This window comes from Dermochelys coriacea, chromosome 1, assembly GCF_009764565.3.
Source record: "Dermochelys coriacea isolate rDerCor1 chromosome 1, rDerCor1.pri.v4, whole genome shotgun sequence".
NCBI classification, from domain to species: Eukaryota; Metazoa; Chordata; order Testudines; family Dermochelyidae; genus Dermochelys; species Dermochelys coriacea.
In genome coordinates, this window is record NC_050068.2 from 187,230,071 (window position 1) to 187,242,484 (window position 12,414).

General features: G+C 43.2%; 1 protein-coding gene across 2 annotated transcripts in view; it reads left to right on the top strand.

Annotated features, from left to right (window-relative positions):
* MPZL1 (myelin protein zero like 1) overlaps positions 1-12,414 on the top strand; it is a 60,690-nt gene that overhangs the window by 39,845 nt on the left and 8,431 nt on the right. For both annotated transcript variants that reach the window (XM_038402112.2, XM_043510061.1), the window contains exon 5: positions 4,163-4,268. In XM_038402112.2, coding sequence (XP_038258040.2) covers positions 4,163-4,268 — 106 coding nt within the window. The remainder of the gene's footprint in view (positions 1-4,162; positions 4,269-12,414) is intronic.

Below are 12,414 nucleotides of genomic sequence, written 5' to 3' on the forward strand. Positions count from 1 at the left end.
TCTTAACTTTAGAGTTAACTCTGTGGCTGAGTCTCCAGAGGGAGGAAGTCGCACAGCTAACTTGTTTGGGGCATACAGTGTTCGTGCCAATGGGTTTACATCCCAAACAACTGCACGTAGGCCTTAGCAGACAAAGGACTTGAAACTATATAAAATAACAGCTCTGGCCTGTGGTGAGAGACCCTATTTGGGAATTGACTGGCATGACACTGTGGCCAACAAACAGGCCCTGCAGGAGGATCTGAAGTGTATTAGACCTCCCAGGGTTGGTCTCCCCTGAGGAAGATGGGTGACCACCTATTAAGTTAGGTATGTATGAGTTGTTTAAGATGTTTTCTCTCAAATACTTTTGTTCTAAATAGATAGTAAGTTGCTTTCTGAAAACTGGCTGGTCACTGGATAACCCTAACACTGCCCCCGAGAGAACAAAACACCAGGTGCTGAACTGAAGTCAGACCTACTGAGGTGATTAGTGACTTGTAGGAGTCTGCGGCCAAGGACTCCAGTCTGTAGTGAGAGACTCATGGGATTCTGCTCTGACAAAGGCAGCAGCTACAGGCCTGAGACCTAAGTTGCGTACCCTCAAGGAGACCATCGGGGTCAGAAGTGCAATTAATTTGAATGGTGACAGTGTCTAAAGAGCTCTTCCCCACCCCACCCTGTTCCCAGCTGGAGACCTTGGAGAAAATGGGTTCATTAGAGTCTAATGGTAAGACTGAGTGAAGTGAAATCAGCTGTGTGCGCTCAGAGTTCACTGTGGAAAGCCTGGCTTCCTTGCTGTATGTGTTTTCCCCATAACTAAAGGAAGCATGCACTGACACTCATCAAAGGTGCTTATATCAGGATTCAAATGCCTTGCTTCCGGTTGTTCTACTCTAGTGTTTTCCAGGTGAAGGATGCCAGTGCAGGTGCCAGGGTTGGGTCAGTAATATTTGTGCATTGTAAATTCAAATAGATTTAACTATTGTAGGTCACCTTCCAGCAAAGTCATCTTTAAACTTAATACTGCTTTCACTGACCATACCAGCCCTGCATGTGCTGGTTAAGGGGAGGGCCAGATGCGCTGTGATTGCTATTAATATCACTACCAAAGGCTCATGGACTAATTTTTAAATGAAACTACCCCAATTTGTGGCAGTGTAACACACAGATTGGGATAATGGTTCTGTCTTGAGCTAAAGTGGGGAGGGGCATTTGGGTGGTGGTGGGAACCCCTGCATGGCAGTGCCAAAACCTCCATTCTTCTTTTGACTTTGATTTTTTTTCCTTTGTGCCTTGATGTGCTGGGATCGGATCCTGCTTATCTTCCTCTCCTTACAGAGATCCTGATATAGACGCCAGATTGGGAATGTAACAGGGCTGGGTCTCCTCTTCCAGTCCCACTAGACACCATGGTAACTAATCACATTGGTGGTTGCTGTTAATAGCTGTGTGTATGTGTACAGATTTCCTCTTCCCTCGCTGACTAACCAGCTAGCTCTGTGCTAACATAACTCCATTGTGACTTGTGCTGGATTGTTCTGTTACAGACTGTTGGCAAGGGGATGGCACATTTCATTGGGTGCTTGGGTTTCATTGTTTTCTGTCTAATTGGGGTGGGGATGCTACTTATCCCAAACAGTGTACCTCAGTTTCTTCTAGTTGTGGACTCACCAATGGACTAGAACATAGACCATTCAGAGCTCTTCCCTGTGAGAATAAAACTTCTAAATTACTGGTGCCTATTCCTCTTTGTGCCAATAATGATGGATTTCTAAAGTACCCATCACCATGATCTCTAGTTTCAGAGTAGCAGCCGTGTTAGTCTGTATCCGCAAAAAGAACAGGAGCGCTTGTGGCACCTTAGAAACTAACACACTTATTTGAGCATAAGCTTTTGTGGGCTACAGCCCACTTCATCGGATTTATAGAATGGAACATATAGATAGATAGATAGATAGATACAGAGAACACAAAAAGGTGGAAGTAGCCAATCAACTGTAAGAGGCTAATTAATTAAGATGAGCTATTATCAGCAGGAGAAAAAACCTTTTGTAGTGATAATCAAGATGGCCCATTTAGACAGTTGACAAGAAGATGTGAGGATACTTACCTTAGGGAAATAGATTCAATATGTGTAATGACCCAGCCACTCCCAGTCTCTATTCAAACCCAAGTTAATGGTATCTAGTTTGCATATTAACTCAAGCTCAGCAGTTTCTCATTGGAGCCAGCAATGCCCCTCTGCCGTGTACATTAGCCAAACTGGACAGTCTCTACGCAAAAGAATAAATGGACACAAATCTGACCTCAGGAATCATAATGTTCAAAAACCGGTAGGAGAACACTTCAACCTCTCTGGTCATTCAGTAACAGACTTAAAGGTGGCAATTTTGCAACAGAAAAGCTTCAGAAACAAACTCCAATGAGAAACTGCTGAGCTTGAATTAATATGCAAACTAGATACCATTAACTTGAGTTTGAATAGAGACTGGGAGTGGCTGGGTCGTTACACATATTGAATCTGTTTCCCCATGTTAAGTATCCTCACACCTTCTTGTCAGCTGTCTAAATGGGCCATCTTGATTATCACTACAAAAGTTTTTTTTTTTCTCCTGCTGATAATAGCTCATCTTAATTAATCAGCCTCTTACAGTTGGTATAGCTACTTCCACCTGTGTGTGTGTGTGTGTGTGTGTGTGTGTGTGTGTGTGTGTGTATATTCTTGCTATATGTTCCATTCTATGCATCCGATGAAGTGGGCTGTAGCCCACAAAAGCTTATGCTCAAATAAATTTGTTAGTCTCTAAGGTGCCACAAGTACTCCTGTTCTTTTTGCATGACCTCTAGGTGCACAAACTTCTTAAAATTGTATTGTGACCTTTAGGTACAATACAGACTTGTAGGAATACTCAGTCAACCCCAGAAATTCACTGTAACACATTTTAGCCACTTAAAGGGCTGCTCTCAGTCAATTTCAGCCAGAGTAGAAGCTCCTCACTGCTGGGTCTCCAGGTCCCCTCTCTCAGTATTTCCCTTTTTACTGTCACATGTCTGAGATGCTGGCTCTCTAAAGGTTTGATTAACCCTTTGGATAACACAAAGGTTGGCCTATGAGGAGTTGCATTCTGCTCAATGTCATTGTCATTATTCATGTGTTGTGTTGTATGTGTAAGAGGTTGGGCATTGTGGGGGAGAGGGGGGTTAATTAGTGGGCAGAAGACTGGTGTTAAAGGGAGTTCCTGTATTTGTTTTGTGTATAGGAAGAAGTGGCATGTTTCTGTAGCGTATCCTTGGGTAAGGGGAGAAAGATGAGGCCAGTGTTCAGAGGAATAGGCTGCTCCTGGGACCAGGGGTTGCCTAATGAAATTTTAAAGGACCATTGCTCATTTTGGTTTCCTTAATCCCAGGTCCATCCCAGATACGTGGAGGTTTCCTTCTACTTTCTCTCCCCAGTCTCTCTTCTATGGAGATTGAAAGGAGCAGGTGGAAAAGCAAACCTAACTGAACTAACTTTAGAGCTATCAGCCTCCTCCCCAAAACTGTTCCCAGAGTTGCTAAGTGAAATGTCTTTGATCTGTCCTGTTAGAAGTATAAGGGCCTGGAATTACAACCCAGCCAGTCTGTCAATTGTGACTACTATGATAGCTACTACAGGAACTGGCATCCAGAGAACAAGAGATTGAATTAGTCTGGAACCTCAGACAAGTCAAATACAAAAGAATTAGCCAGTAGACATACGGCAGCCATCTACGTAGCATGGAAGAGCTGATGGCTCCTGCCACTCTTGTCACTAGATATAGTAATGGTGAAGTCCTCATTTATATGGGCTGGGAAGTGGGTTATTTAGCCCATGCACAGTTAGAAAGTAGTTTGTATTCATACCTGGTTGTTCTCTGATGCCTCATATGTAGGACAAGAGAGCACATTCCCAGGTTCTTATGGCTTAATCTGGCTTTATTGGGTAGAGGAGAATAGCTGTGATATGTATGAGGACAAATGTACAAGTGACTGGGTAGGCAGGGAGAATGTGTGAACTGGTTCCAATACCCATTGTGATCGCTTTTACTTTGGCATAGCCTGCCACTTCATCCTGCCATCACTCGTTTTTGTTTTTTGTTCCTGTTTTTTGTTTGTATCTCTTGAATGTTGTCCTGCAAATTCTGCTCTGCCACTTCATCAGCTGCAGTACCTCTGAGAGCTTGATGTCGCCGGTTAAGCAGGCTCCACGGAAGTCACCCTCCGACACAGAGGGTTTGGTAAACCACGTGCCCGCCAGATTACACCAGGTAAATTTCAGTACTCTCCAATGCACGGACCTCCCAGGGTGTGGGAGAGGTGGATCCATGCTGTGGAGAGGATGAAGGTGGGGTGGGAGAGGTGAATTAGCTGGCTGTGTTGTTCCATGTATTCAAGCAACTGGGACGAAAAGGTATCTGCTCTGTATGGGATTGGATGTAAAGCTGTAGTTGGGGTTTGTGAACTATACTTAGTAGCTTTAGCATTTCCAAAAAGCAGGGATTCAACCTAGCAGTTAATGAACTGACAATGAGGTATATATCCCCTTTGGCCTTGTCCTCTCTATGGGAAAGAGACTTGTTCTTATCTCGTGTTAGTTAACATGGTAACTGACATGAGGTAAAACCTAGTGAAGACCAGGCAGTTTGCTGCCTTCGCTTTTGTTAGCAGGTTGAGGAGGTCTTAGTCTCTGTGTATGCTAAGGTGACACGTGACCAGGATTCATCCCTGAATTTGGTCTGCTGGTTGGATCGTTAACTTCCCTGGCTTGGACCAGGTACTGACCGGGAGTGTGATGTGAATGCTGATCTATGCCTCCCAGATTGAAATAAAGCTCTTCTTACGTGTGAAAACTACAAAACTGCCTTATCTTCACTAGCATTTTACCTCATGTCAGTCAACCCATGTTGACTAACATGAGGTAAGAACACACCTCTTTTTCCTAGTGCAGATGCACCCTAAGACTGTCTACACAGTAGCTGGGAGGTGTAATTCCCAGTTCAGGTAGATGTATATGTGCTAACTCTGCTTAAGCTAGTGCTCTAAAAATAGCAACGAGCCCATGGCAGCATGGGCAATAGCTTGGGGTAGCTGTTTGAGTAAGTACCTAGGATCTTGGACAGGGTTGTACTCTTGCAGCTAGCCGAGCTGCTGCCCGCACTGTTGCAGCCACGCTGCCTTTTTAGTGTGTCGGCTCAAGCAGCGCTAGCACTTGTCTTCCAGAGTTGCACCTTCCAGCTGCAGCGTTGATGTAGCCTAAGTGGTGAATAGGCCTATGTTTGAAAGAGTGAGTCAATTCAATTGAAGCACGAAACAGTAACGGTCTACCTGTGAGCATGATGCCTTTGGCTCCTTGTGTTCATTCAACCTTGTGGACTTCTAACAGTTCATTTCATTCTCCTGGCGCTTTGAACCTCTATGGTTCCACTCAACAATTGAAGGCAGAATCTGATACTTACCTCGACAGTCATCCCACAGAAAATAAAAAGTGCCTTCATGAGTTATGGGAAAACTCTAGTGGAAAGCCTAGAAATCTCTCAAATAGGGACAGTATATATAATACGGGTGTGAGTTGGCAAGAATGTTCAGGGCTCCTTGCTACATCTACATTACAGGACTTACAGCAGCACAGCTGCGCTGCTGATGCACTTCTGGTGAAGATGCTCTAAACCAATTGGAGAGAGGCAGTAGCTATATCAGGAGGAGAAGCGCTCCCACAACATAGTGCTGTCTGCACCGGTGCTTAGGTTGGTGTAATTTATGTTGCTCATGTGTGTGGATTATTCACACTCGTGGCTGATATAAGTTATACCGAAGTAACCTGTAAACAAGTGCCATGTAGACAAGGTCCTTCTAATGCATAACTAGATGTCTATCTGGAGCTGATTGAAGAAATGAGACCTAATAATTGAAATGAGCGATCTGTATGAACATTCTAAATGTACTGTATGAAATCTTTTATGTTAATAGTGCCAAAAATGCTAAGCACTTCATAGAGCAGAATGAAGGCAAACTCCCTGGCCCATAGAGTTTACAATCTACATGTATGAAAAGCCACAGTGCGACATTCTGAAGAGGAAGATTAGGTGGTTTAATAGATCTGTATTTCTGGTGACTTTGAATTTTAGCCATGGTGTTAGCTGGAGGACTTGTAAGTGATTGGAAAGGAAGCATACTTAAAGTTTTCAGAACTGTTTCTTAATTTTGTAAAATCACTTTGTATTCCCTTTGAATGGAGTTTACTAGATTAATAGATTTTTTTTTTTGACTGCTTCCAGGAACAGATGAATGAAGATAAAACTTTCCTTTCAGCTAGAGTCAAAATTAAATATTTCAGATTTATAGTAATATTGGGCTGCCCTGAGCAAGGAGGTAGGCGGGAAGCATGAGGCTATTGGTTTGAGCAGGGGTAAGCAAAGTGGTGGGAGGGGCATAGTTTGAGAGAGGTGAAGCAAGAAAAGCTTGTCTAGACTAGGAGAAAAGGTATTCTTAAAATCAATAGTTAATCCATTAAGTGGAGCTTAAAATGTGTTAGCACCTAGTGTAGACAGGATTTAACACATTTGAAAACAGGTTTTCCAATTGTGGTCAGTCTAGGCTTGCCTCTAGGTTTAACCTTGACTAGTTAAATGGAGGTAAAAGATATTAATCTGTGTGTACAACTAGAGAAAAGGTTAGCAGCTAACTCAGACCTCTTAATCTAGGCAAACCCTTCTATAAAAATGCCAATGTGTTTTTTAAAGATGTCTATGCTAGGTGCTAAGTCTTTCACAACATGTTAATTAAAAGGTGGTGTTGATTTATTTTTTTTTGTTTTTTTTTTTTTCCCCCCAAGGCTTTTGTACACAAGAAATTTATTCCAGAATAAGATAAGGTGTGAATTTAAAGCACAATAGCTGTTCTGGAATAGCTTCCCATGTGGATGAGTTTATTCCGGAATCAGAATGTCCATGGGGAAATCTATTCTGCAATAGCTATTCCAGTCAATTTTCCTGTATAGACAAGCCCTTAGACCAGGGGTTCTCAAACTTCATTGCACTTTGACCCCCTTTTGACAACAAAAATTACTTCATGACTCCCGGAGGGGGGGACTGAATCATGAGCCTGCCCGAGCCCCAGTGGGTGCAGGGGAGGACAAAGCCTGAGCACCATCGCTCTGGGCAGGGGCACTAAAGCTGAAGCTCAAGGGCTTTAGCCCCAGGCAGGGGACCTGCTACGTGAGCCCTACCACCCAGGGCTGAAGCCCTCGAGCTTTGGCTTCGGCCCTGAGCAGTGGTGCTCAGGCTTCAGCCCTGGGCAGTGAGGCTCAGGCTTTGGCCCTGGTGACCCCATTCAAAGGGGTTCACGACCCACAGTTTGAGAACCGCTGTCTTAGACTAAAATAGGAAGCTGAGGACCAGTTTTACTCTCCTTCAGTAGACATACTGTGCACTAAGAGCTTGCAGCAGGAACTGCCTTTCTGTATTGGTGTTGGACTTAATTACATGATTGATAGATAGATAGATATTCAGACGTGTTTCTCACTGCAGAGAGTCACTTTCTAGTTTGATAAAATTGCTATCTTCCCACTGTCTCTTGTCTGGCTCTTATTCCTTGTCTTGCAAAGCTCCATGTCCCATGTGGCATATTAGATCTAATTTAAGCACTGGAGACCTCAGTCTTGTGGGACTCTCCTCTTCTTCCTAACCCCTCTAGTACAGTTACTACACTGTTCCATGTTATACATTAAATTAACAAAATATTCTGCCCCCACATTTTAAATTACAAAAGTTTGCAGCACATTGACAATGACAGTAACTATGGGTATGTCTACACTGCCCAGGTTACAGCACGGCCGCAGCAGTGCTGTGACATGGGCAGTGTAGTCACGCTATCGCCAGGGGAGAGCTCTCCCGGTGATTTAAAAAATAACCACCCCAAATGAGGGGTGGTAGCTTTATCGCTGGGAGCGCAATCTATACTGGCGCTTTTCAGCGCTAAAAGTTTTGTCGCTCGGGGGTGTTTATTTCACATCCCTGAACAACTAAAATTTTAGTGCTGAAAGTGGCAGTGTAGACACAGAAATTAACATTCCAAAGGGAAATCTAGACGTGTTGCTAGCTGGGTAGGGAACACTTGAACTTTTTAGGTGCAGAGAAAGTTCTGGGAAGTGGCTTTGTTTGGTTTAAGGGTGATAAGTAAGGCTTTTAGTACATCCTCATCGTTGTATCCACTCATTATACTCCACACCTGAACATAGCCATTATATGAACAACATACCTTCATATCTCAATGTCTATACTTTGATCCATTAACTTTTTACCTCCAATCGGGGATATTGCAGATTATGTATTCCTTACGCCACCCGATCCTAAACCGAACTTCGCACCCCTTGATAATCTGTACGTTATTCCCCGATAACCAGAAACTTCTATGCTTAAACTCTGTACCATTTTCTTTTTATTTTAACATCATAATAAAATTATTACAGTAGGGATGAGTTTCTTTCAGAAGGGATTTTGAACTTAGTTCCCCTTTTTCCTTATCTGTTTCAGCAACTAGCTATTCCCCCGTTTTACCCCAATATTTGTCACTGCCTCCAGAAATGACACACACATTTCCTTGAATGTGTTTGTTAAAATGATTTACACTGAAGCGAATGTTGACATTTAAATGTCAATCAAACTTTAGGGTTGATGCCCTTTAAATGAATGGGACAGTTCACACCGCTTAGAGTTATTGTTTCAGGCTATCTGTGGGCTTGTGCAGACCTCAGTGCATTGGCTTAAACTCTTCACATTTTTAAGATTATCTGTGTTGCCATAAAGGCTAGGGGCTTATTCAAAACTTTTCAAATCTGAGTGGCCCTACTTCCAGAGGAGCTGAGCACCTGCAGTTCCAGTCATCCTTATGGTAGCTGTGGGTACACAGCACCTCATTTGTCTGGTTTTTTTGGATGTTTAATTCTTACTCCACATTGTGAAAGTGCTCTCTCGGGATAGCCCACTGTCTACCTTACCAGTCAGTATCCAGGAAATCCAGATGTTTTCTACATCTGATTCTCTAAATGTTCAGACAGTTGGATAGCTCAAGTTCACTTTCACTGTACTGTCCTTTCCTTCCCAGCAGATCTCTGTTCCATCATGTCAGAACTATGTATTGTCTCAATTACCCACTCCATCCTCCTCCTAGTTGTTTCATGGTATTTCACTCCATCCTCCTTCTAGTTATGACTATTCTGCCATCACCATTATTTAGATGAGAGAGAGAAGCATCCATTCTTGAGTGCAAAAATTTTCTGTTGTCCAAATAACTTCCACATTAGCATAAGAAATAGCCATATTGGGTCATACCAATGGTCATTCTAGCCCAGTATCCTGTCTCTGACAGGGTCAGGGCCATATGTTTCAGAGGGAATGAACAGAACAGGGCAGTTTCAAGTGATCCATCTCCTGTTGTCCAGTCCCAGCTTCTGGTAATTGGAGGTTTAGGGACACCTGGGGCATGGCATTGCATCCCTGATCATCTAAGGCTAATAGATGGAGTGCTCATTTGTGTGCGCGCATGCGCTCGCTCGCTCTCTCTCTCTCACCTCTATCAATGGGGGAAGGGGGGAAAATCCTCCAGCCTACCTGGTGGTCTGGATTCCAACATATTTGACAGGCAAATTAGAAGGCAAATACCTTCTGTTACAGAACTGTGCCAAATACAGTGAATAGTCAGCACCTTTGAATACTGAGCTCCTGTATCCTGGGTTTGCAAACTCTTTTTTCTGGTCATGCAGAAGCAGCATTGGCTCTAAAACTTGCTTGCAACTTCACACACACACTTGGGCTAAGTCAACACTATCACTTATATATGCAAAATTTATGTCGCTCAGGGGTGTGACTATTCCACACACACGCCGGCCCCCCCCCCCCCCCCGAGCGACATAAATTACACTGGCATAAGCGCTAGTGTGCACAGCGATATGTTGGCGGGAGAGCTTGTCCTGCCAACATAACTACCATTGCTTCTGGGTGGATTAATTATGTCAATGGGAGAGCTCTCTCCTGTCGGCATAGAGTGGCTACACGAGAGATCTTGCAGTGGCACAGCTGCATCTATACAATTGCACTGTTGCAAGCTCTCTTGTGTAGACATAGCCTCAGTTCTTCTCCCCTGAGACACATTTTTAATTTGGCTCTACAGATCAAAACCAAATAGTATTTCACTAATGATTAATACGTAATACTACATGAAGATGCACAAACAGCCAGTACACGGGTGCATCAGACACTTACAGAAACTGTTTTGTCTGTAATGTGTTGTTCAGTCCAATACTTAATTTAGAGCTGGATCTTAAAGTTGTAGAACATTTATTTAGCATCTTTTTAAGGAATCTAGGAGCATGTCCCCATTGCAGTCCTTGTAGCTGTCTGACTCACAGGCCTTATGTATGTTTAATTTCAGTGTTCCTGTTGCTCCAGTAACCTTAATTCCCTGGCTCTCCATTGACACATTTTTAGCGAGATAATAGCCCTGTCTGCTTCCTCACTGGTTCGCTTTGAATTATGCCCTACTTATGCATATACAGGTTAGCGTGAGGCAATATGTTTGTTCATGAATAGTCAAAATGAATTTCAGTCCCATCACAACTGGGCTTAAGGTAAAACTATTGAACCATGCATTAAAACTCCTTTTGGCATTTGTGTATGTTAAAAGTTAATTGACCAGCTTTCTATATAGATTCAAGTAACCTTCCCCACCCTACCAGGTTTCTGAATAGGTTTTTGTCATGGATATGACTAAAACCACAGATATGGTTTTAAATGTTTTCCCAAATATGTGCATGGGCACCACTAAGGAGATGGAAATTGCCAGATATTCCTTCTGATTTTATAAGAGCTCTGAAGAAGGGTGTCTGGAAACATGTCTGTACTTTGTGTAATGAAACTCAACGTAACCCGACTACATCTGGTGTCTTAAAAGGCATGCTGGGTCATCCTTAGCCCCAAACTATATTCTGGTTAGGACCATTGTCTCTAGTTTAAAATCTTTGAAAACTCTGCAAGTCTTTCTGCTCCTTCCCCCACGGGGGGTAGTGTTTTGCTATGGAAGAAAAGACTGAGGTGTCTCATTAGTGGCATTCAGCACTGTGATTGCATTTGCTTCTCAAGAGTAACTACATGATATTTGATCAGTTACCCAGCAGACAGATGTGTAGAGCACATATCCCTCAGAACAGGGGGTGTTTGCAGAGATTCTACTTTCTCATATGGTGGAGAGGTCTGTTGGTAACTTACGATCTGATCAGACAGTTGGCAGTGATCTGAATAGGTGGGATATCTTTACAGTATATTGGTGTGTAACCCTCTGTGCTTCACAACCACATACCCAAATTGTGTCTGAGGGGTAAAGGAGCTTTTTCTCACTCCTAAAGAACAAAATCTCTGGTCATTTGGCACTTTCTGTACAGGTGCATTAATTTGCGAGACACCCCTGCATTCTGACTGTAAGTAGTGACAGTATCTTGACATAGCATCACAATTAGTAACCAGGAACCTCCAGTGCCTACTGTCCAGTCCAATGCATGAAATTGCTGTATATAGACAGCTTTTTATTTTAAAAACCTCATTAGACCATCTCCCTTGGAATTCTTCACCTTCCTCCTCCCAGTTTCCTGTTTAATAATGTGTATGTATGTGGCAGCTATATCTTTCCAGTACCCATGCGTCTCTGGAGGGCATCAGCCTTACTTTCGCTGTTACCTTACTTGTGCCTCCCCTTTTTCCTAGGAGGCTTTTTGCTTAGTTTGATAAATATTTTCCCCAAAGTAATTTATAACCTCCAGTTCCTCTTTTAACAGAGAAGTAGAGTATTGTTGAAGAGCTGCTGAGCAGCAGCACACAAGAGCTGACTTTCAGATAGCACATCTCTCTCAGTAGAGGGCCAGTCTTTTCTCACCCGTGGCTTCTAATTACTCTATTGGAGAGTAGATTGTAGGGGTGTCTGATTCAACACAATCAAATTTGAAACATGTCCTTCCAGGAAAGAAAGGGAACCACAGTGGGTATGTGAAGGCCACTTTCATCCAGAGAGATCAGGGAAGCTGAGAAAATAACTCAAACTGACAAAAGGGAAATAAGTGCTGGTGTAGAGACTTGGAAATATCTTGATTTTTTTATAACCACTTTTTGGGTATGTCTACACTTGTGAGTTTTTTGCACTGTAAGTTTCACCGATTATAGGGAACCAGTGGGGAAAAAAACACTGGTTTGTGTATTCACTTAATTTCTCAGGCGTCGGAGTGTTTACATTAGCAGCACTTCCATTGCGGATGAGAGCAATGCTGTAGGGCAGCTATCCCACAGTGCAGCTCTCTCAATAGGTCTTGTGGGAAGGGGGAGTGAGCGGAAGGCATTCTGGGTCCCTGCTCAGTGCCTCATGATGCACTGC